A 24,704-nucleotide genomic window follows, 5' to 3' on the forward strand; every position below is an offset into this window, starting at 1 on the left:
CTCTAAAGGAGAACTGCTCCCCCAAAATTGACGATTGGTCGATTGCCAAGAGATGGCCAAGTCCCCATATAGATCAACCCTACCAAGGATAGAAGATGTGGTAGCAGTGGAGGCATTAGCAGGATCAGTCTCCGAAGGCAATCTCCAGAAGGCCTCGAAAGCTAGTTCCGGGGAAGGCAATTCTTGGGTCGGTGTAGCAGAGCTTGTGGGCATGACAGGAGAAGTTGGGGGAGTCATCGAGCTCTGGGGCTAATCACCAGAGGACGAAGGCTGGGTAGGTAATAAACTCTGGATCGGTACCGGAGCTGTTACGTCCAATGACAGGTCTGCAATTTTTAGTTCAGAAGCCTTCCCCTGGGCCAAGCTTGTATCCGAGGGCCGAGAAGGAGAAGAGATACCAACTACACGTTGACGGCGAGAGGGTGGCGGAGAAGTTGCGGTGGCCGGTGCCACTCTTTTGCCTTTGCGCGCAAGACGCAGCTTCATAGTAGGAGGGAGAGAAGGCACTTGTTCTGTCAGAGATGGTTCTGTCGCAGGCCGATCGAAGACTCGGAGTAGGGATGAGTCTGCGTGGCTAAGGGCGGGTGATGCAGTAAGTGTAGAGGCAACTGTAGGATCAGAGGTTTGGGGTTGGAGTGGCTGCAGACCGGTGGAAGCAGAAGGATCAGAAGATAGGCCTTGTATCAACTCTTCGTTAAGAGCCTGCAGAACGGCCACAGATGGTTGTTCTTGGCTGGCAAAGGAGCGGAGAACGGCAGCCACTACAGGGTTAAAGGGAAAAAGCACCTCAGTTAGTGAAGAACGGCACAGAAAAAATAGCAGCTTACCAAAGGGAGCTCCGATTTCTGCAGAAATAGGGCTAAGACCAAAAGAGTATAGAAGGCCTTCTAGCATCAGCACGGACAAGCGGACAACAACGCCGGTAAGCTTGCCCGAAGCCGCGGAGCAGGCAGGTTCATGAACATATGAGGGGAAGTTGGAAGGAAGATTGGGGCGCCATTGGGAAGGTCCGGCTAAGGGGACGGGAGGCTTAAGAAAGAAAAAGCGAGATTTCCAGCCTTTATTGGAAGAAGGTAGGTCATCAAAAAATTTATATCCCCGTTTGACCTGAACATTGAACACCCCCGGCTCAGCCCGCCTGAAAGAGTAGAAATGATGGAATAGCTGAGCGGTCAAGAGAATTTGATAAATGCGGCACAAGATGACGATGTCGCAGACGGCTCGGAATACATTGGGGGCAAACTGAGAGATGCCAATATCGCAATATTGACTCAACTCAGAGAGAAAAGGATGTAAAGGAAAGCCAAGACCGCCTAAGATTTGATCCCTAAAGACAGTGACAAAGCCTTCGGGAGGAGAAGAAGGGTGTTCATCTGGCGAAGGGAGACGAAACTCATATGCGGAATCTAGCCCCAAGTTGGATTGAAGTGAAGACAGGTCATGATAGTCTAAATCGGAGATGTAGCATGAATACCAGAAGGTTTCCTTACCATCCATGATTATGAGGAGTAAGCAAGTGAAGGGGTCGGAGACGAGAGGGGTCACAGGTCGGGCGCAACCAGGAAGACGAAAAGTTGCGCTACCAGAAACGGCCACGAGCGAAAGGAAGAGGATAGCGAAGCGTCAAAGTGAAAACGGCGGACTGCCTTTAAGGTTTATAAAGCCCATTCATTCCAAGGAAATATCAAAAGTCGAGCCAAGTATCTTTTTGGGTAATACGCCCCAACGCCGTCTGATAGAAGGTAGGTGCAGAAGGGTACAAAAAAGGGTCAAAAAGCTGGCGTCAAGGGGCGTAAGCAGTAAAAGCGTCGGACAGGTGTCGTCGCGAGAAGAAGTGCATTAAGGATTGACATGGCAAGGAAATCATGAAAAGGGGACGTGGCATAGAAAAGCGGCATTCTTCATGAAAGGGCCGAGACTAAGCGGGAAGTTTCATAAAGCTGCAGAATCCAGACAATTTGTAAGGGGAAGCAGATGCAGGTCAGCAGGAGCGATTTGCAGGTCAGAAACTGGCAAGTAGGCTGGTGTGGGTGTTCTCCGCTCGTACCATCTAACCAAGTTTACCACAAAAGATGCGGGGGCGTCATAGCTCAAGTGTCAAGTAAGGTTTATGTAGCTCTCGCTTTATTCTTAACCTTATACCGTACATAATGTGAACACAGGGAGAAGGCGGTTGGCGCAAGTTGGCCCAGGGCCAGCAATAGTGACCCGGTCGGCATAGGCAAGACAGACGAAACTGGGACACCGGTCTCGGACCGGAGTATCATTACTGGTCTCGGACCAGCGCCATTGCCACCGGTCTCGGACCGGAGTATCATTACTGGTCTCGGACCAGTGCCATCGCCACCGGTCTTGGACCGGAGTATCATTACTGGTCTCGGACCAGCGCCATCGCCACCGGTCTCAGACCGGAGTATCATTACTGATCTCGGACCAGCGCCATCGCCACCGGTCTCGGACCGGAGTATTCCAGACTCTCGTCTCAGTGCGAGTTATAAGTGAACTCTGCTCTCACGCCCAACGACCTTTCAGGTCGGCTCCCATGCGAGAATCAAAAGTAAGCCCTGTGCCCACGCCCAACGACCTTTCAGGTCGGTTGTCCCAGACTCTCGCCTTAGTGAGAGTTATAAGTGAGCTCTGTTCTCACGCCCAACGACCTTTCAGGTCGGCACCCATGCGAGAATCAAAAGTGAGCCCTGTGCCCACGCCCAACGACCTTTCAGGTCGGTTGTCCCAGACTCTCGCCTCAATGCGAGTTATAAGTGAGTTCTGTTCTCACGCCCAACGACCTTTCAGGTCGGCTCCCATGCGAGAATCAAAAGTGAGCCCTGTGCCCACGCCCAACAACCTTTCAGGTCGGTTGTCCCAGACTCTCGCCTCAGTGCGAGTTATAAGTGAGCTCTGCTCTCACGCCCAACGACCTTTCAGGTCGGGTCCCATGCGAGAATCAAAAGTGAGCCCTACGCCCACGCCTAACGACCTGTTAGACTGACACACCTCACATCGAGCAGAGCATCTTCAAATAATCAGGTCAACTTCATCTAATCCTATTTTAGCTCCTTTATGCAAATTACAAATATGCGAGGTGCTGAATACGGGAGGTCATCTGCCATAACACATCAATATTAACTGCGAAATCAGGTTTTGCCCGTTCACTACAGTTTTAATTTCAAAGTATTATATTGGCCTGATTATTTATAGGTCATAAAAATGAGTCATGATGCAATTCTTATTTCATACATATGGGCCAGTTTCTAAAAATGCTTGCCAGATGAAAATTGGTCAGGATAAACTATTCAGGAAGATGGTAAATAGACAAGTACAATAGCATAGTTCGATGAGTAGGTGGTATAGCTGAGGCCACAAGAAGAAACGTCCCGTGGGCCAAGAGCCCCTAAGACCACTAAGGCTCAATAACTGCATTATCGTAGCTAAGTTACATAAGACCAGTAGGCGATACAACTGAGGCCACAAGAAGGAACGTCCCGGGGGTCAGGAGCCACTGAGACAACTAAAGCCCGGACAAACTTTAACTCGGGGAAAGGATTGGTTATGGAGCATGAGCACTGCCGTGTGAAGAAATGTCTGGGGACTCAGGAGCCTCTGGGACGTTCAAAGCTCGAGCCAGCTCCGCGTGTAAGGATCTGATGACTGCTTGTTGCTGAGCGATCCTGTCTTGCTTGGCGTTAAGGCACGCGCGGAGGAGAGATATCTCCGTCTCATGCTCTCGTTACAAACGTTCTTGGAGGCTAAGTTGGTGTTGCGGGCTAGACTGGTATTCCTCCTTCATCGCCTTTTCCGCATACACGCGAGATTTTGCAAGACGATACAGGGCGTCCATGTCCTGCAAGACGGCCAGCTAACGGGCCCGATCTCGGGACATACGTTCCAGTTCACGTTCCTTCTCGGCAAGGCGCAAGGTGAGTTGATCTCGCCGCGTTTGGGGGGACGGCTGATCAACCTCATCAGAAGAAGGGGAATGCATCATGTCAAGGAGCAACTAGTGGAATGCAGGATAACGAAAGATAGTAAGAAAGCATGAGGAAAGAATGACATGACAAAGAAGCAGCTGGAAGGCTCTTTAAAAAGGGGAGCTCGTCTTTAAGTCAAAGCAATTACGTAGGCACTGTATCCCAAGCAACCACTAAAGCAATTAAGCAGGCATGGTATCCCAGGCTACAGGACATAAAGGTTGGCACGGTACGTAAGACAGGAAGCAGAGAACACAGAGGCATGGTATCCCAAGCGATAGGACATAAAGGTTGGCACGGTACGTAAGGCAGGAAGCAGAGAGCGCAGAGGTGTGTTGGGGTCTAGTCAGTCAGACTTGAGCCTTCCTTCGACTAGACTTGTGGGGGAGGCTTGTGATACGGCGCGCAATAGAGGGGGGCCCATGAGGAAAGGATCAAGGCTATGTCGCGGCCATAAGTCAAGGTGACTTGGCAGTCAGTAGTCAAGATGGCGTGGCAATCAAAGTCAAGCATTTGTGGCAGTCAGAGTTCGGGTAGACCTGTCGATCAAGGGGGCAAAGTAGTCAAGAGACAAAGGGCAACGACAAGCGGAACACAGGGTGCAGGTCGGGATCGGCAGAGCTGTTCAGAGACAGCTCGATCTACAGGCCTGCGTTTGAAGGCCCGGAGCATAAGTCACACGTGTGATCGCAGCTGTTGAGATGATCTACAGTTCGCATTTGAAGGCCCGGCATAAGTCACACTGCAGTGTCGGGATCGGCAGAGCTGTTCAGAGACAGCTCGATCTACGTTTGAAGGCCCGGAGCATAAGTCACACGGTTCAGTCGGGATCGGCAGAGCTGCTCAGAGACAGCTCGATCTACAGGCCCGAACATAAGTCACACGGCAAGTGGATCGGCAGAGCTGTTCAGAGACAGCTCGATCTATGGGCCTGGGTTTGAAGGCCCGGAGCATAAGTCACACGGTACAGGTCGGGATCGGCAGAGCTGTTCAGAGACAGCTCGATCTACAGGCCTGCGTTTGAAGGCCCGGAGCATAAGTCACACGGTACAGGTCGGGATCGGCAGAGCTGTTCAGAGACAGCTCGATCTACAGGCCCGCGTTTGAAGGCCCGGAACATAAGTCACACGGTACAGGTCGGGATCGGCAGAGCTGTTCAGAGACAGCTCGATCTACAGGCCCGCGTTTGAAGGCCCGGAACATAAGTCACACGGTACAGGTCGGGATCGGCAGAGCTGTTCAGAGACAGCTCGATCTATAGGCCTGCGTTTGAAGGCCCGGAGCATAAGTCACACGGTGCAGGTCGGGATCGGCGGAGCTATTCAGAGACAACTCGACTACAGGCTGCGCTTAAAAGCTGAGGAGCAGGTCTGACAGGAGGATGTGAGGGGGTAATCATCACACACCAGGGGATATACGCAAAGGCGGAGGTTCCTAAACGAGAAGATGCCTTCATAACCAATAGTAACCAGACATGTGTCCTTCACTACATGACAAAGCCCCTGCGCAAAGGCGGAGGTTCCTAAACGAGAAGATGCCTTCATAACCAATAGTAACCAGACAGGTGTCCTTCACTACATGACAAAGTCCAGCGTCTAACGCTTTCTGAGATGCTTGCATGTTCTAGAAGTCCTAGCTGCCGCATAAAAAGGGGAGGATTCCTCGTACGCGGGTACCCTCTCTCATCACTTTTTTCCACAACTTTTCACTTTCAGTCGTTTTTTCTCTCTGCGTTTCTGGGAAAAAAGGACCTGACTTGAGCGTCGGAGGGCCTGACCCGGAGACTTTTTCCCTGGGTTCTGGTCTCTAACGTGAGGAGGGGGATCGTCTGAGTGTGTGCAGGAGCCATCGTCAGCCGCCCGTGGGAGCCGGATCACCCACGACTTTCCGTCAACAACCAGGCCGCCGCGACCAGCCTTCGTCCGACTCAACTTTCGGACAGGATCAGTCGTCATACCATTATTATCTACCCATTTAGTAACCACATCTCAGGATATACTCCTTATGTAACGATTAACATTCATCATTATTGATTGTGTTTATTGTCCGTCACTTTCTCCTCGAATTAAATCGAAACTACGTCCTCTTTTCCAATCTCAATTATTTTATGCCAAGCACTATTCGGCTGCAAACCTGACTCTCAGACACTAGATTCCAATTTAGAGCACCATCAGGCTCTGAGCCGAATTCTCTAGCACTAGATTCTAATTCCTAGCACCATCCAATGAAGACCTCTTGATGGGTAAATTAATAATCAAACTTTTGTTGAACATGTTTATTGTCGGACAAATTTTCACAACTGATGGTTATAGAAGAATCAGATGGACGGCCTCTTGATGATCCTATGAATTGTTTAGTGTATTCAATAAAGGATGAAGAGGTAAAGCAAGCAGTACCTAGTTCCTCCATGAGCAAAGTTTAATAGATGTGACAAGCCAAAGAGGATGTGCATATTTGATCGAAGGTCAAGACACAAGAATAGGAGAGTTAGAAAGTATTTGGCACCGACACGAGTAGGATTCAAAAGATTTTTCATTGAAGCACCTATCAAGAGAAGAGGGAAGCGAAATCATCTTAAACCATGCAGTCCCGATTGTAACTAATAGGGGGTTGAGCTAATGACCGAAAACAAACCCTTCCTAAGAGGCAACCCAAGTTCTTTTTAATATTTGTTTGAGTTTATTTTAAAAATTGTTTCATCTTAATTTTTTGTTTTGTTTAATTTCAGGGCTAGAGCGCTCCATGATTTGGTCTTAGCAACCACTATGGTGTGTGGGGATCCCTTCTATAAAAATACCTTGATTTAGGGATGAAATTAAGGGATGAAAAATTTTCATCCCAAATCTATAACAAATTTAGCGACAAAAAAAGAAATCGTCGCTAATTAGCAACGAAATTAAGGACAAAAGAGTTTCATCGCAAATCAGTAACAGATTATATTTCGTCATCAAATACGTTGCAAATTAATGATGAAATTCGATATTCGTTGTAAACTCTGCGATGAATTCTAGATTCGTTGTAAATTTTGCAACGAAATAGATATTCCTTGCAAACTCTACGATGAATTCAGAATTTTTCGCAAAAGATGAAGTCATGAAATGACTTTACCGAGGTCGTAGGCCAAAGATTTGTTGCTAATTATTCTATGACGAATCTAAGGATTCGTGCAAAATGGATAAATTTAAAATATAAAAAAAATATCCAAAAATTGACTGATAGACCTAAAAAGCTCAGAATGATATGAAATTAATGTTCATATGTTAGTCTAGTTCTTCTGATTATATCAATGTCTTCAAACATCAATTTGATAGAATATATATTTTTCATAGCCAAGTCAATTAGAAAGACTTTAATCAATTGATGACTTAGTAAAAATACTAAAAGAGTTATTGATTGAACATGTTAGAGTCATTTTGATGTTAAAATAAAATCACTAAACTCAGTATATTGGGTCAAATTGATGTCTAATGGTATTTATATAATTAGAAGAACTAGACAAACATATAAGAATTGATTGCTTGTCATTCCGAGCTTTTTAGATCCACCAGCCAATTTTATACACATTTATTTTAACGTTTAAATTTTGACCATTCTGCGACAAATCCATAGATTCATCATAGAATTAGTGATGAATCCTTGGAATTGTCGCAGAATTGGCAACGAATCTATGGATTCATGGCAGAATAGTTAAAAATAAAAAATTAAAATTAATGTAAAAAGAATGACATATTGATCTAAAGAGTTTAGAATGATATGAAACAAGTTTCTATATAATTACTAGCTCTTTTGATTATATATATGTTATAAAATATCAATTTGACTAATATATTGAGAGCAGTGATTTTTTTAATATGAATGTGTCAAAAAAAAAAAATCTTATTTCTGTTCAAAAAATTACTAATTTCAATATATTGCGTCAAATTCAAGTTTGAGAGCATTTATATAATTTGGAGATCTGTATGAATACGTAGAAACTTATTTCATGTCATTCCAAGTTCTCTACGTTCATTTTCCTATTTTAGATAAATTTATTTATAATTTTTAACCATTCTACGAGGAATCCATGGATTCATCGCAGAATGGTCTAAATTGAAAAATAAAAATAAATGTATTTGAAACTAGCTGATGGACTTAAAGAACCTAAAATGACATGCAACTAGTTTCTATGTATTCGTATAATTCTACTAATTATATCTATTCTCTCAAATATCAATTTGACACAATATCTTTTTTCATAACTAAGTCAATTAGATGGACTTCAATCAATTGATGACTTAGTAAAAATACTAAAAAGAGTTATTCATTGAACATACTAGAGTCATTTTGATGTTAAAAATCATTGATCTCAATATATTTAGTTAAATTGATATTTGAGGGTATTTATATAATTAGGAGAACTAAACGAACACATATGAACTAGTTTCATGTCATTCCGATCTCTTTGGTCCATCTGCTGGTTTCAGACACATTTATTTTTATTTTAAAATTTTGATCAATCTGCGAAGAATCCATGGATTCATCGCAGAATTGGCAACATATCCTTGGATTTATCTCAAAATTGATGACGAATCCATGGATTCATCACAGAATAGTCAAAAAAATAAAAAATAAATGTGTTCAAAATGATAGATTGACCAAGAGAACTTGGAATAACATGATACTAATTACTATGTGTTCATCTAATTTTTCTGATTATATAAATTCTCTAATACATCAATTTTACCAAAAATATTGAAAACATTGATTTTTTTTTGTAAATGAATGTGTCCAAAAAATCTAATTCATGTTAAAAAAAAATTATTGCTTTCAATATATTGAGTTAAATTAATATTTGAGGACATTTATATAATTAGGATCCTTCGAGCTTCAATTTAGGTAGAGTTTTCTTGTTTGATCCATGTTAATTTAGGTAGAGTTTTCTTGTTTGATCCATGTTAATTTAGCTTGGTGCATAATTAAATGAAAAATAATTTTAGATTACTCAATTAGTTTGTTCGATCACTTTGTATTATGGTAAAATCCTTATTCTGTTAATAAAATTATTTTTATAGTATCAATTTTATTATTATTTTTATATAAATACAAAGGGTCTATTTTTTTATACCAGACCTTTCAAAATCTAGAGCCGGCCCAGATCCTTAGGGATGACCGATCCCATTTCATGGAAGTTTTGACTATCAGGATAAATCGAAAAGTACTCGCAACAGACGACCCATCAATTCAGCATTCTTAGGTCAATCATACATTAAAAAAATTATCGATTAATTTATCATAAATATCTCTAAAATGCTTTATCACGGCATCATTGTCCTAGGGGTAGGGATGATGTTTTTTGATTTATCATAGAAGGGTGTTACCAAAAGAACGAATGAAGTATAAGACTTTGTAAGATGCATATATCTACTTAGATTAAAATTATTATATGAACACCTTATGCGAATTTAGTAGTTTTTCAATTATCAATTTCATTGAAACTTATCCAATAACATTCAGAAAATCAATATCATTGAAATGAATTTAGTAATTTACAAACAATATCCATATTATTTTATTCATATAATACTGCACACCTACTATCTATACAAGACAAAATAATATTGTTATGCTCGGACGTACGAGCATAACATGCTGCAAAAAGGTTGGAACCGTCAACCCAGCGGCCCCCTCAACCCGGCCCCACAAGTATGAGAGGGAGTAAATCACGGTGAATACGGGCCCAGCTATGACATGGTGGTCTCAAGTGTTTAACACGGACAGATATTGATGTTATCGCATTTGCTGCCGCAGACCCTCGACCTCTCGACTCATGCTGCAAGAATCCATGTCATAACCAGTTGATCCCGCCCGTGGAGGCGGACGTACGAGCATAACAGCCCTCATGGATCGAGGTAGATGGTTCAAATAATAATATTACCATAGATAAATTTAAAGTCGATTATTTATAAAGAATGTAAAAATCTTATGAACTTTTTTATCCTATTTTTTTTTTCTGATTTATTTGTCTATATTTGATCAGGATCGATGATATCTGAGATGAGCATATCATCTTTTACCTTAGATATATATCTTTATTTTTTTATAATTATATAAAAATGGTCAACTTAACTCATGTACTTATCCTTTTCCGTGACCTCTTAATACGACATTTTCACATTATCCTAATATGAATTTTTGTTGTCAATGTGTCTCATCCCACTATTGTCATTTACAGCTATATATATATTCCAGTGTCTAAATTTCGTCTTATTAGTTCTAAGGTGGACGACTCTCTTCCCTAGTTTATCCACCGTGTACATCCGAAAACACTAGCAATATTACTTTGGCAGCCAACCTTCGTAGTTTTTACCATTCCTATAAAATCACTCCAACGTTGAATCGAGTACTTTGCTCATGATGATAGATTTGTGAGCTGTTTCCGTACATAGGAACTTCGGCTCACCGACGTCCCATCTCAAGTTTTCTACTAAATTCAATCCCAATAAAAAATCAAACCGTGGTGCTCTGGCGGTTGAGATCCTTTGGTTTCAAATTTTGTTATTCCTGTGTTTTCTATTGATCGGACGGACCAAAATATATCTCAAAATATCATGACATCTTTAAGATGTGTGCAGTATCCTCGTGATGTGCAAGGCATCTTTGAGATGTAATCTGATCCATCCGATCGACAAGAAAACACGGGAACAAAGAAATTTGGAGACAGAGGATCTGAACTCGGTGCTCTGGAGTTCTCCACTCCGCCCTACTAGGGCCAACTAATTATTTCTATAGTGATACCTTATCTGGGGATGAATAATAGAAATCATCAATGTCAATACTATCTAAATAGAAATTGATGATTGTTTCAAGTACCGTATAAGACAACAATAATACTTATTAGATAGAATCATATTTTGAATTTATACTAGTTAAAATTGAAAATTAAGGGTATAAGATAACTCCAATCGCCTTGGGAAAATTTACAGACAGGAAGATTATGAAACTTAGATAGTCCAATTAGCTTTAGATAAAATTCTTATGACTTTTTGGGACTCAAATAATAAAATTAAGAGCTTAAAATGATTGTATGAACTCTATGATGTTATAATTGACTTTTCTGATGAAGGTTAATCAAGCTCGATTAAATTTGGTATGATTTGAATTTGAATTTTAATATTTAATCAATATATTAGTTGATCCGGTGGTAAGACGGGGCCCGCATGATGAGAAGTCAAAGAGGTCAACATTCAGGGTAGGTGGTCGATCAGACGAGATACCTTCTCGAGCGGCAGGAAGAATAGTCAAAGAGTTCAACATCCAGGGTAGGCGGTCGATCGAGCGAGATACCTTCCCGAGCGGCAAGAAGAATAGCCGACCCGACATCACGACAGCTCGGCCTGGTGCCGAGTTTCCGACACTCATTAGGTAAAGAGGGAAGAGACGATGGTCGAGCGGCCATCACGCTAGGCTAACAAAGGACACGACATCAACCCCGCAGTTAAGGCTCCCTCGCTCGATAGGGTGGAGTCGGACATCAAGTCATTGGCCGAGCGGACATCCGAGTCGGTCCGATCTTGGTGTCGCCTAGAGGGAGTTAGCCGAGCGGTTCCTTCGCTCGGCCCATGAAAGGACAAAGGGAGTAATTGGCGATATCTTCCTAGGAACCAGTGTCGTCGACAAGAGGCATGGTTGGTGGCATGGTCAGATAGAGAATCGTACGGTGGAAACTTCCACTGTCACGTCAGAGATATGCTCGTACTACACGCTTTTTTGACACATCCGTTCCAGGTATGCTTTGAGTAGCGTGCATGCCTCAGGGAGCGTGCGCGCACCTCTAGGGAGACCTATATAAGGACCCTCAAACTTCGACGGAGGCAAGCTCACTTCTTTACTGTAGCTACAGTTCTCGTTTCTTCTTTGCTCTACTCTTTTTTCGTCAGAGATCTTACTTGAGTGTCGGAGGGTCATTGCTGGGGAACCCCACCCTGGCTCGGCGTTGTGATTGCAGGTTCACCTCGACGGGAGATCTACGTCTTCGAAGTCTTTGGCCAGTCAACAGGAGCGCCACATCCCCAGCGTCCATCGACTCAGCTCTCGGACATGATCATTAGTTGTCAAAAGAAAAATCTAAGTAGTTCAGGTTGATCAGATATTTGATGATTGGAAGTCTAACTTAGAGTTAGCACGAGGCATAAAATTCTAGCCGATCAAAGTTGATTGGATGCTAGACAACGATAAAATCTCGATGATCAAAATTGAATGTTAAGTAATGATGAAGTTTAGATAGAATAAGGTTGATCGAATACTAGATAATAATGAAAAAAGAGAATGGGTAGTAAAGACAGAGTCGAGAAATTGACATTGTTTTCACTGTTCGAGTGAACGTAGAGTTTACAATTCAATTGCAGGATTTAATTGATGAGAATGGGTAGTTGATTGATCTCATTATTATTAAGCGGATAGAATGCTCAATATTTAATTATGGGATTCAAATGAATAATCAGTAGTCGAATGATAAAAATTAGACATTTCGATGCATGTTAAGGTGAAGGGAATCGCTGCGCTGACATATTATAGTAATATTTAAATCTACAGTGGATGAATATAACCGACTATGGATAAACTTAAGAGACTGATAGATGAAAATCAGCTAGAGCATTATCCTGTAAAAGAGAGTTTTAAGATAATTTGAACTATCCAACTTGATTTGGAGACTAAGTGTTCCGGATAGATTTATTTTTAGGTTCTGCTTAAAGAGCACATACAAATGGATAGGCTCCATCTCAGACCATAACTATGATATCATTAGGATCAAGAATTTCGTATATCTTTATAATGGTATGTGATGCGATGATGGAGGGAAGCCTATCTGGCATGAGGTCAATTGTCAGGGTGGAGGTCAAAGTCAAGACGGTCAACGTCCGGATATCAAAGGGACGAACAGAGGATAATCACAATGGTCAGTCGGGTGGTCAGGCCTCGACTGGCAAGGGATGGGTCCGAGCTGACCCCCACTCAGGCTCGGGATGATACGCAAGATAGCCGAAACTTGATACGGAGTGGCAGGACGTCGTATGGGACTTGGCCAGGGATGGAGTGGAGTCTCGGTCGAGCGGCTTTCCTGCTCTACCAAGTAGCGGGACTTGGCCATGGACGGAGAGGAGTCCCTGCCGAGCAGCTACCCGACTTGGCTAAGCAACAAGACCACTATAGTGTCTCTCAACATCCTTTTGGGAGATAGTGCCGCTGACACGAGGCATGGTCGACAAACGGATTGTACGGCCGAATCTTCTACTGTCGCGTTAGGGATATGCATGCCCTGTTAAAGTATGGTGTCAGGGGTACTTTCCTGACAAGACTTTTTCATGTGATACCTAGGAGAGCATGCCCATGCCTTGAGAAGTGCGCATGCTGCCTACCATGACTCTATATAAAGGGGGGGTCCTTCACCGACGAATAGGGGTGTCAATTCGGGTGGGTCGGGTTGGGTTGAGTTTTTTTTTTAACCCAACCCGAACCCGACCCGAACCCGAGTTCAACCCAAAACAACTCAACCCGAACTCGACCAACCCGATCGACCCAAACTCGACCCATATAACCCGAAAATCCAATTCAAAACAAATTTTTTTGGGCTATTTTCCCTATAATTGTTCACTTTTATCTCAATACTCCATCATTATCATACAAACATGATATTAATATACATAAAAACATCTAAATTTTTAAAATAAAATTTGATTTAACCCCCAAAAAATCCACAAAACCCTATATTTAAGTCAACCTGGGTCAACCCGGGTCAACCCGAACCCGACCCGACCCAACCCGAAACTTTTTTACTCTCCAACCCTCCAACCCGAACCCGAAATGCCCAACCCGAACCTGATTTTTTTCGGGTCGACTCGGGCTGGGTCGTCGGGTCGGGTTTATTTTTGACACCCCTACCGGCGAAGGTATGCGTTATTATTGAGTTCTACTGTTGATACTGTTGCTCCGCCTTTCTCCACATTCCGATTACTGACTTGAGCATCGAACGGTCAACATCGGGGACCCCTTTCCTGGCCCGGCACTGACACCATTTGTTTTGCAAAGTGGAGCGAAGTCCACATATGGTCAGTGAAGCTGCCACCTCCCGGCTTTCCAGCTTCACGGTTTCAGACAGGATCATTTTAGCGCCGTCTGTGGGAATACAGTCTGCATCTGAATGGGAAGATGGAGGATGTTAGATGATTCACAACGGTGACACTTTTTGGAACCCCAAGGTTGTTTTGATGTGATCAAACAAGTTAAGTTAGGCCCTGTTTGGTTTAACCCTTATGTCTAAGTGTGCAGGAGCTTAAGAGCACAGGAAGTCGAGCGGAAGACACGGCTAGTGAGAAGGATAGCACGGGGAGAGAGCCGACGGGCTCGGTGCGTCCGAGGGACGAGGTGCCACGGAAGAGTACACCGGTGGACGAGAAGAACGTACGCAACATTCGAGGGACGAGAAACCGGGGAGGAAAGTTGCTCGTGAAGAAGGCCCGAACTTGGGTTCGGGTGAACCCTATTCCGGATGGCCGAGATCACCCAAGCAAGTGGAGCCGGAGCGGAAGACCCGGACCGAGGCGAGCTGAACCGGAGCAAAGGGCCCGGACGAAAAAAGTCAACTTTGTTGACTTTCTTGGTCCAGGCGCCCGAAATCCTTCCGGGCGCCCGGACCAGTCCGAGGCGCATGTAACCCTTCCGGGCGCTCGGACCTGGATGTTATCCAAATCGCGGTCAAACATGATCTATACGAGAAGGGATAAAGTTTTATCCCCTCCCAGGCGCCTGGAACCCTTCCAGGCACCCCGACTAAGGCTATAAATATAGCCTTGGTCCAAGAAGCACAACAAGATAAGCAATTTTGATTACAACACTTATATGCTTTCATTGTTAGTTTAACTTCTTATTTTTCTGTGCTTGAATGCTATAAGAGGCTTCTCCGCCTGAAAGGAGATATCTATTGCACTTCATTCTCCTTGGATTAACAACCTCCCTGGTTGTAACCAAGTAAACTCCCACTATAAGAAAAACCCTCATAGACATCGGTGGAACAACAACGGTTTTAAGCAAAAACCAATGTCTTTGAGTGTTTTACACCGATTTTTCCAAAAATCGGTGTCTATGAGCACAGATTTTCGCTCATAGACATTAGTTTTTTAGGTGATGTCTATAAGCGCCTTTTTTTTGTTAATAGACACCGATTTTAACAGCGGTTTTTAAAACCCGGTGTTAATGAACCAAAATAAAATAATTTAATTTTTCCACCAATACTTAGCCAAAATTTGCAACACTTCACTCTTCCCTCCAAACCTAAACCTAGAGCGTCGTCCACCGTATACACTTCACTCTTCCCTCCAACACTTCACTCTTCACTCAGCCTCACCTCCCTCTTCTCCTCTCCAAGCTCTCTGCGAAGATAGATCTGAGAGTTCCCAAGATCCAGTCGCTGTTGGATATTCCTGTCGATGAGGGAAACTTTCTTCCTCGACCCGGAATCTAGGCGATTTCTTCGCCGCAATGTACCTCTCTTGCGTTTTCCGTCGAGATCCAAGGACCTATGATTCTGGATCTGCTATTTTTATCTTCAGATTCTTGCTTAAAGTTACTGTGTTTGAGTTTTTTTTCATTATCTTGTTGGTCCAACGGTGCCTCAGATCGAGCTGCCTTTCCGATCTTGTTGCTCCTTCTGGTAATTTCTCTTTTCTACTTCCAGATCTGTACGATTTCTCTGCTGCATTTAGTTTAATTTCTCCTCGGATCCATCTTGTATTAGCTTTGCAGGTTGTGACCTATTGTTTTCACATGCGGAAGGAAGAACTTGCTTTTTTCCATTTAGGGTTTACTACTTATTTCGTCTTGGTGTTTATTAAATTATTACTTGGTTATGATGTTGAAAAAGCTTAAAATTAGCTTCCATTGTCGCCATTCCGCCGGGAAGCTCTTAAGGTCTTGATTATTAATTTTGTGCTAGGGCATAAAAAAATTGAAGTTTTTTTTGTTCGACGACGGTTTCACCACTGAAATGACCAAGGGTTTCATCGTGCCGTATCCTTGGTTCCTCTCAAGGGAAATGTGTTGGTGCAACATCCCTCAGGTCAAGGTTGACCTGGTTGACCAAGCTGAGTCTTGGTTTGAGTTTAGATGTTTGACAATAAGAAATTGATTGAAAAAGAGTCAAGTAGGTCAAGGTTGACCGGATACTTGACTGGGAAGTCCTGGTGAGTAAAGCCAGGCAGAAGGAAAGTCCTAGTGAGTGAAGCTAGGCAGATTGAAAACCCTAGTGAGTGAAGCTAGGTGAAAGTTCTGGTGAGTGAAGCCAGGTGAAAGCCCTAGTGAGTGAAGCTAGGTGAAAGTCCTGGTGAGTGAAGCCAGGTGAAAGCCCTAGTGAGTGAAGCTAGGTGAAAGTCCTGGTGAGTGAAGTGATAACCATGATTTTACTGCATTATTTTGACTCATTTATGCATGGTTTTGATGTTGGTTTCATAGTTTAAATCATGGTTACATTATATTTTTGTGCATTGCATAGATTTTGGACTTAATTGCAAATTATATCATTTTTGGTGTTATTTGATGCTAATATTTGATTCTTATTTTGTAGGCATCAAAGGATCTTAGAGTTGGATCTATTTGGACCGGAATTGGGCTCGAATCGGAGTTCAAAAGACAAGATCAAGCTTTGGGTCGATTTGGGCCGTTTATCAAGAATAGGACAGATCTGGACCATCCGTTGAAGATCTGGCCGATCCAACCTAATGGGGAGTAGATATTAGCCATTGATGAAGATCCAGAAGTTTTGATCCAGATCTGAGTTCATCTAGCCATTGATCCAGCCCGAAATAATCTGGGCCGTTCATTGAAGACTGGGCAGATCCGGGCCATCCAGTGATGATCTGATCTATCCGACCTACGGGAGGGTAGATCCAGATCCTAGATCAACATCAGTACTTTTGGATCAGATTTTGGGCAAGCTTTCACCGTTGATTTAGCTCTGAATTGCTCCCAGCCGTCCGATCAGATCCAGATCTAATTTAAATAGAAGCTACAGTAGCTACAGTACCTTGGTCGATCTCTCCACGCACAGCAGCTTCGTCCCGGCGGCATTTCTTCGGATTTCGACCCCTTTCCTTCTCCAATCCATTTCCAAAGCTGCAACCTCGGTGGATAATCTCTACAGCAGCTCATCCTGATCATTTGGAACCGTCGTTGGGTGTTCTCTCCGACGGAAATCTGCTCTCGGATCTTCTCTGTTCCAGCCCGATTTGGAGGTGGTCTTCCAATCGGCGACTCCGATTCCCATCAGTGGCGCTTGGAGGTGGTCCGCCGGCGTTATTGAGCTTCACTCGACGTTCATCCGCGTTCCACAGCCTTCCATCAGATCCAGAGGCAGATTTCCATATTTTCGGCATTTTCTTGGGTTTTGGTTTGTTCTAGCTCGTCGGGGGTGGTCCGTCGGCATTCTTGAGCAATCCTGGAACTGATACGTTGTAGAGAGTCTCCACTGAGGTCCAGAGTTGAGTGGTCTCGACTTTGGCACTCTTGTGTGACGGCAAGAGTGTGAAACTTGTATGGATTGGTTGTGAGTTGGATTGGTTAGGGTTTAGTTTACTTTTATTATTGTTTTGTAGCTTAGAACTTGTTTCTTTTAATGGTTGTTATGTTTTTATGCAAGTAATTTAGTATTTCTTTACATTGTTGTAGTTTAATTTGAGTTTAAGTTGTGCTTGATTAATTGTTTAGAGTTTAAGTTCTAAGTTAGGGTTTACATCTTGTTTTAGATCAGATTTTATTCCTGTCTCGTTATTCCATACTTAGTTTAAATGTGTTGATGGTTTAATTATAATGTAGGGTGACAATGCATTATGGTTGGAACATTGACACATTGTTAGATTTCATTCTTGCTTTAGGTTAATCTCTTTATTTGCTGTGTTTTCCTTTGTAGATTTATATTCAAAGCTTTAAAACCCCCAACTCCAATTTTATATCGAAAACCCCAAAAATAGGAATAAAAAGACAATCCTAAATTACATTCTACCATTGGTTCCTCGGATCGATCCTGGGCTCGTTACTACGACATTATTGTTTAATTGAGGGGTTCAGTGAAATATTACATTATTAATTTGATTAGCGGATGTGACAGATTCGCGATATCATGAAGCCAGGCAAGGGAAAATCCAGATGGATCAAGGATGATCAGACATCTGGTGTTGGGAAGTCCAAGTAGGTCAAAGGATTGACTGGATACTTGGCACGAGGAAATTCAGATGGGTCAAAGGGATTGACCAGACATCTGGTGAAAGTCCAAGTAGGTCAAGAGAGTGACCGGATACTTGGCATGAAAGAAAAGTCCAAGTGGGTCAAAGGGATTGACCGGACACTTGGTGAGGGAGTCCTAGCAGGTCAAGGGAATGACTAGATGCTAGGCATGATGTACCAACAGGTCAAGGTTGACCGGATGTTGGTTTGAGAGGCTTGGGACTTGGTGTTGGGCAAAAACCAAGTACTGGATCGATCAGTGGATCGATCCAAGCCTTTCCTAGCGAACAGAGAGCCTCTAGATCGATCCCTGGATCGATCCAGATGTCCCAATCGATCAGTGGATCGATTGAGACGCAGCTGCTTCGCGCGATAAGCGCTGGATCGATCCGTGGATCGATCCAGGCATTTTTCCCAGGGCACAGAGGCGCTCTGGATCGATCCGTGGATTGATCCAAAGCCTCCCCGATCGATTGGGAACATTCGAATCGATCGGGATCCGACCGTTGGCGTCGATAAAGGCCGCAGGCGCACGATTCCTTCGGCATCGCTCCGCAGATTCATCTCAGATCTCTCGCCAGCTTCTCCACAGCTCTCTCCAAGCTCGAGATCGCCAGTTCTTGAAGGATCTTGGAAGTTCTCCAAGTCAAGAGGCGGATCTATTGCAAGAGGAAGAAGTTAGGGTTAGGGTTTTTATTGCATATCTTGTAAGCTCTTGCTTATCTTGTATTTCCCTTTCTTCTTCTTGTATTGAGAGTGTTGTAGGGCTTCTTCGCCTTTGGTAGTTACCATAAAGGAGTGTTATTCATAGTGGAGGGTGTGTGTGTTGGTGTGGATCCTTGGATTAGTCACCTCTTGTGAGGTGGATACCAAGTAAACCAACTGTGTTAGCGTTGTGTGATTTGTTCTTTGTATTTCCGCTGCACATCTTTGAAGGAACAAGCAACGCCGACCACCGAGCGAACGCGATGAGCTATTCACCCCCCCCCCCTCTAGCTACTTTTGGTCCTAACAAGTGGTATCAGAGCGAGACCGCTCTTCACCGGAATCATCGCCGGAAGGGTCAAGCATAACAAGAAAAGCTAGAGGGTGAAGAAGTTGAAGCAAATTCTTCAAGTTCAAGACTTTATCAAGCTCAACTTCAAGATGTAATTCCAAGATGGACTTGGATTTGACACAAGGGTGGCTCCACCGTACACATCCACAAGCTTCGATTCTTGGAAATCAAGAATCGAAAATTTTCTTATGATGGAGATAGAGCAATGGTTTGCTCTAATGGAAGGCTTCGAGGCTCCCACAAATTCCAAGGGCAAAGCACTCAAGAGGAGCAAGTGGAGCCAAGACCAAATCCAAAGATGTGAGGCCAATGACAAGGTGACCAAGCTTTTGGTCAATTTATTGCCAAGCAACATCTTGGAGCAAATTGGAGAGTTTGAAGATGCCAAGGAGCTTTGGAGCAAATTGGCAAGAATTCATGAGATCCCCTCCACTGTACAAGATCATGAAGAATCCAAAGAGGGAGACTCAATGGAGCGAGATCAAGAGGAAGACTCCGAGGTTGAGAGATGCTCAACCTCCGAAGAAGAGGAAATCCAAGAAGCTTCATCCTCAAGGGAATGCAACGAAGGGAACAAGGAGGGAGCATACTCCTTGTTTCATATTCAAGATGATGAAGCCTCCACCTCTAGGATTGAGGGGGAGCAATCCTTGGTGATGCCGGATCAAGAAGAAGGGGAAGCTTCTACATCCGGGTCAAGAGAAGAAGAGGAGGAAGAAGCTTCTACCTCCATAAGTCAAGAAAAATCAAATGGAGAAGCTTCTACATCCGGAACAAGTGTCTTCCCTACACAAGAAGGTATAAATATTTCAATTAAAAATAAAAATCATATAATATGTTTTGAGTGTAGGGAAAGTGGGCACTACAAGAGCAAGTGTCCCAAGTTGGCCAAAAAGAAGGGCCAAGTGGCACAAAAGGGCAAGGTGAAGCCCAAGGAGATCATCCCCAACACAAAGAAGAGCAAGGAGCATATTATATGCTTCTCTTGCAATCAAAAGGGGCATTACCAGAGTCAATGCCCCAAGGGGAAGAAGATGGTCAAGGCTCAAGGAGGAAGCTCAAGTCAAGGGGGAGCCTCTAAGGTAAAAAAGGAAGGTAACATTTATTGAGCCTACCCCTTTACACTATGGTAAAAAGCATGATAGTTCAAATTTTTATCATTTTAATGCAATTTACCATAAGAATAGAAAGCATGAGGGCTTTAAGGAAAAGCATGTGGCCCTACATGCCAAAACTACACCTAAGGTTAGGAATGTAGGTAAAGATCTAGGCAATAACTCTAAGGATTTTAGATACAAGCCTAGAAACAAAAATGCTCATGGACCAAATACTAAGGATGTAATGATAGAAAATCAAGTCTTGAGGTCAAGACTTGATAAAATGGAAAAGACCCTAAAAAGGATGGAAAATGTCCTAAAAGGGCAAAATGAGCAATACCTAGGGCTAGAAAAATCAAAGTCATCCAATGGCCATAGAGGTTTGGGATACAAACCAAAGGCTAAGAAGGATGTGGTCTCTTACCATAGGGTTCCATATAGTTATGGAACAAACCCTAGGTCTAGTGGTCAAGTCAAGAATACTAGGGAAGTCATCCCTAAGAGTATTCTTGCAACAAATGTGACTAAGACTTCTAAAAAGTCTAAGAAAGTCACAAAGAAGGTTACAAGGGAAGCAATCCCTAGAGTTAACCTAGAAAATGTGACCAAGGCTTCTAAGAAGCCCAACAAGGTCACTAGGAAGGTATCTAGGGAAGTTATCCCTAGTGAGTACCTAGAGCATCCAAGGAGCACCAATAGGTGTTGGGTTCCTAGGAGCATTTTCTCTACCCCATAGATGGGTTAGAGAGTGTCAACTCCGATTAGAAGGGTAGTTAACCCAACTTTGAGGAAATTGACACTCAAGGAGCATTTTCAAGGTTTTCGTTAACCTTTGAAAATGAAATGGACCTATTGATTACTCCTTGAAAGAGTAAAATGTGCCTGTTGGTGGAAAAATTGATTTTATCTTAAAATGGCACAAAGTGGGAAAACCTTGAGAAATACCAAGTTGGAATTTTGGTATTCTCTTGGAAATTTAAGGCAATCCGGGCCTTGATTTATGTAATCACTCTTGAGGAAAAATGGAATATGCCAACATTTGAGGACATGTTTATTTTCAATTGGCACACATTAATCAAGGAAATTAGAAATGCCAATTTAGGCTTTGACATTCTCTTGGAGCACTTTAGGGCAATCTAGGTTTAAGTTGTAAGTTTAGCTAAGATTTTAAGGATACTTAGATAGTTAATCTAGGTATATTTTATTTATGCTAAATATTGCCATGATTGTTTGCCCATCATATGCCATGACATCATGTCTATTTTTGCATTCATGTTTTATTATGAAAAATCCAAAAATACCATGTCATGACATTCATACATCATGTAGTTATAGAATATTTTTCTTTTGAAAATTATTTTATTTTGATGTATGCCATAACATAATCATGCATTAAATTTAATTCCTTGTAATTAAGGACAAATGGCATTTAACAACACTTATTGACAAGTGACATCCTAGGTGGATGTCTAATATCTCTAAAATGCCTAGATAGATATGCATGATCCCTAGAATAGGGCAAAACCAAAATCTTACATCTCACAAGGACTATAAGGTGACTTGTATGTGCTTTAGCGCACATTAAATACAAGTGAGATGTTAGGATGATGAACAAAACTCAATATGTTGATTTAGTACATTCTTCTGAGTTTTAAGTTCATCAAAACACATAGTTATGTGTTTTTCCCATCATTGGGAAAGCTAATGTACAAGTCACGTGCATTAAGCCCAAGGAACATGATGGGATATTGGTTTTTAAAAGGTCTTTAAAATGATTTTGGAAAACCTTGGTGAAGGCTATCTTTTGATAGTAATCACCATTGAATAGTTAGACACAAACTTGAAGAAAACACTAAAGTTTTTGTAAGATTTCAAGTTTGTGTCAATCTTTGAAAATATGAAGTATTTTCATAGAAAACTATTTTTCTTTGATAGAATATGCCCTAAATAAAGTCTACATGAAATTTCATAATTTTTAGATTTTTGTAGAATTTTCTAGGGGTTTCTGAAGTTGACTGAAGTGGAATTTCAGCAACTATCAGAGCTTCGATCGATCCATGGATCGATTGGAGTGCCTGAATCGATCCATGGATCGATTCAAACGGCAAGTCACCCACGAGCAGAAGCTCGCTGGATCGATCAGCCGATCGATCCAGGTAGTCTGAATCGATCAGTGGATCGATTCAGAATGGTTCAATCGATTGGAACCCAACTCCAATCGATCCAAGTTGCTGATTTTGGCTGGGTAGGCCTGATTTCAGCATCTTTGAACCATGGTTAGTCTATGTAACCATTCCAAACCCTTAAAATACATTTGTATACATAAAAAGGGTGTTTTCGTGTTGAAAACAAGGATGGAATGGTTAAGGAAGACTTCGTTGAAGTTTAGGTTGAGGTTTGTTTCAAATTTTGAATATTTGAACCTCAAAACTTCTAATTTTGGGTTTCCTAAAGGTTTAGGGATTCCAAGTCATTGTTGGTGCAATGACAGAAGTTACCACCATGTCTTTAGGGGGAGGAACTCTTTAAAGACATGAAAAATTATTTTTCATGAACCTTGGAAGGTGGTTAACCTTCTGTTAAGAACTTGCTCAAGGTTGAGCACTTGAACTTGAAATGGGGAGTGGATATCCTCATTATTTCAAGTGGGAACTCAAGTGGTTAGAAAATGCTCAAGGTTGGGTATTTGTCTACATTGAGGGAGAAGTTAAGGATAAATGAAGGGTATGGGACCTTCATTATCGTGTTGATCACAACGTGTGATGTTGTGAACAACGTTTGAGCAACTCTTCAGGGGGAGAGTCGTCAACAAATGGATTTGTTGATGTGTAACCAAAATTGGGGCATGGGTTGAAGTGTGCCCAAAGATGGGTTGATGTGTGCCAATAGGGGGAGAATGTATGGTTTAAGTTTAGGCCTTCATTACCTATGGGAAGGTCATAGGGGGAGAATGAAAGGACTGAAAAATGTGAGTAAGTTAGGCTTTCATTACCTAGAGGGAGTTTGCCCTCTTAGGGGGAAAATGAAGAGCTTAACTTATGTGTTCATTACCTAGTGGCATGAAGGATGAGGCTATGGGATTAGCCTAACTTACATGTGGGATTGTAAGTGTTATTGTGGTATTGTCAAACATAAAAAAGGGGGAGATTGTTGGTGCAACATCCCTCAGGTCAAGGTTGACCTGGTTGACCAAGCTGAGTCTTGGTTTGAGTTTAGATGTTTGACAATAAGAAATTGATTGAAAAAGAGTCAAGTAGGTCAAGGTTGACCGGATACTTGACTGGGAAGTCCTGGTGAGTGAAGCCAGGCAGAAGGAAAGTCTTAGTGAGTGAAGCTAGGCAGATTGAAAACCCTAGTGAGTGAAGCTAGGTGAAAGTTCTGGTGAGTGAAGCCAGGTGAAAACCCTAGTGAGTGAAGCTAGGTGAAAGTCCTGGTGAGTGAAGCCAGGTGAAAGCCCTAGTGAGTGAAGCTAGGTGAAAGTCCTGGTGAGTGAAGCCAGGCAAGGGAAAATCCAGATGGATCAAGGATGATCAGACATCTGGTGTTGGGAAGTCCAAGTAGGTCAAAGGATTGACTGGATACTTGGCACGAGGAAATTCAGATGGGTCAAAGGGATTGACCAGACATCTGGTGAAAGTCCAAGTAGGTCAAGAGAGTGATCGGATACTTGGCATGAAAGAAAAGTCCAAGTGGGTCAAAGGGATTGACCGGACACTTGGTGAGGGAGTCCTAGCAGGTCAAGGGAATGACTAGATGCTAGGCATGATGTACCAACAGGTCAAGGTTGACCGGATGTTGGTTTGAGAGGCTTGGGACTTGGTGTTGGGCAAAAACCAAGTACTGGATCGATCAGTGGATCGATCCAAGCCTTTCCTAGCGAACAGAGAGCCTCTGGATCGATCCCTGGATCGATCTAGATGTCCCAATCGATCAGTGGATCAATTGGGACGCAGCTGCTTCGCGCGATAAGCGCTGGATCGATTCGTGGATCGATCCAGGCGTTTTTCCCAAGGCATAGAGGCGCTCTGGATCGATCCGTGGATCGATCCAAAGCCTCCCCGATCGATTGGGAACATTCGAATCGATCGGGATCCGACCGTTGGCGTCGATAAAGGCCGCAGGCGCACTATTCCTTCGGCATCGCTCTGCAGATTCATCTCAGATCTCTCGCCAGCTTCTCCACAGCTCTCTCCAAGCTCGAGATCGCCAGTTCTTGAAGGATCTTGGAAGTTCTCCAAGTCAAGAGGCGGATCTATTGCAAGAGGAAGAAGTTAGGGTTAGGGTTTTTATTGCATATCTTGTAAGCTCTTGCTTATCTTGTATTTCCCT

General features: G+C 43.0%; 1 protein-coding gene across 1 annotated transcript; it reads right to left on the reverse strand.

Annotated features, from left to right (window-relative positions):
• Positions 1-249: 249 nt before the first annotated feature.
• On the reverse strand, positions 250-1,497 carry LOC122054704. Its single transcript, XM_042616141.1, has one exon. The coding sequence runs from the start codon at positions 1,495-1,497 to the stop codon at positions 250-252; it is 1,248 nt and encodes a 415-aa protein (XP_042472075.1).
• Between the last annotated feature and the right edge of the window lie 23,207 nt (positions 1,498-24,704).

The sequence above is a fragment of the Zingiber officinale genome, chromosome 3B (assembly GCF_018446385.1).
Source record: "Zingiber officinale cultivar Zhangliang chromosome 3B, Zo_v1.1, whole genome shotgun sequence".
NCBI lineage: Eukaryota > Viridiplantae > Streptophyta > Magnoliopsida > Zingiberales > Zingiberaceae > Zingiber > Zingiber officinale.

Bases quoted from the DNA above. Each gene is read 5' to 3' on its own strand.
- LOC122054704 (XM_042616141.1), bottom strand. From the start codon at position 1,497: ATGGATGGTAAGGAAACCTTCTGGTATTCATGCTACATCTCCGATTTA.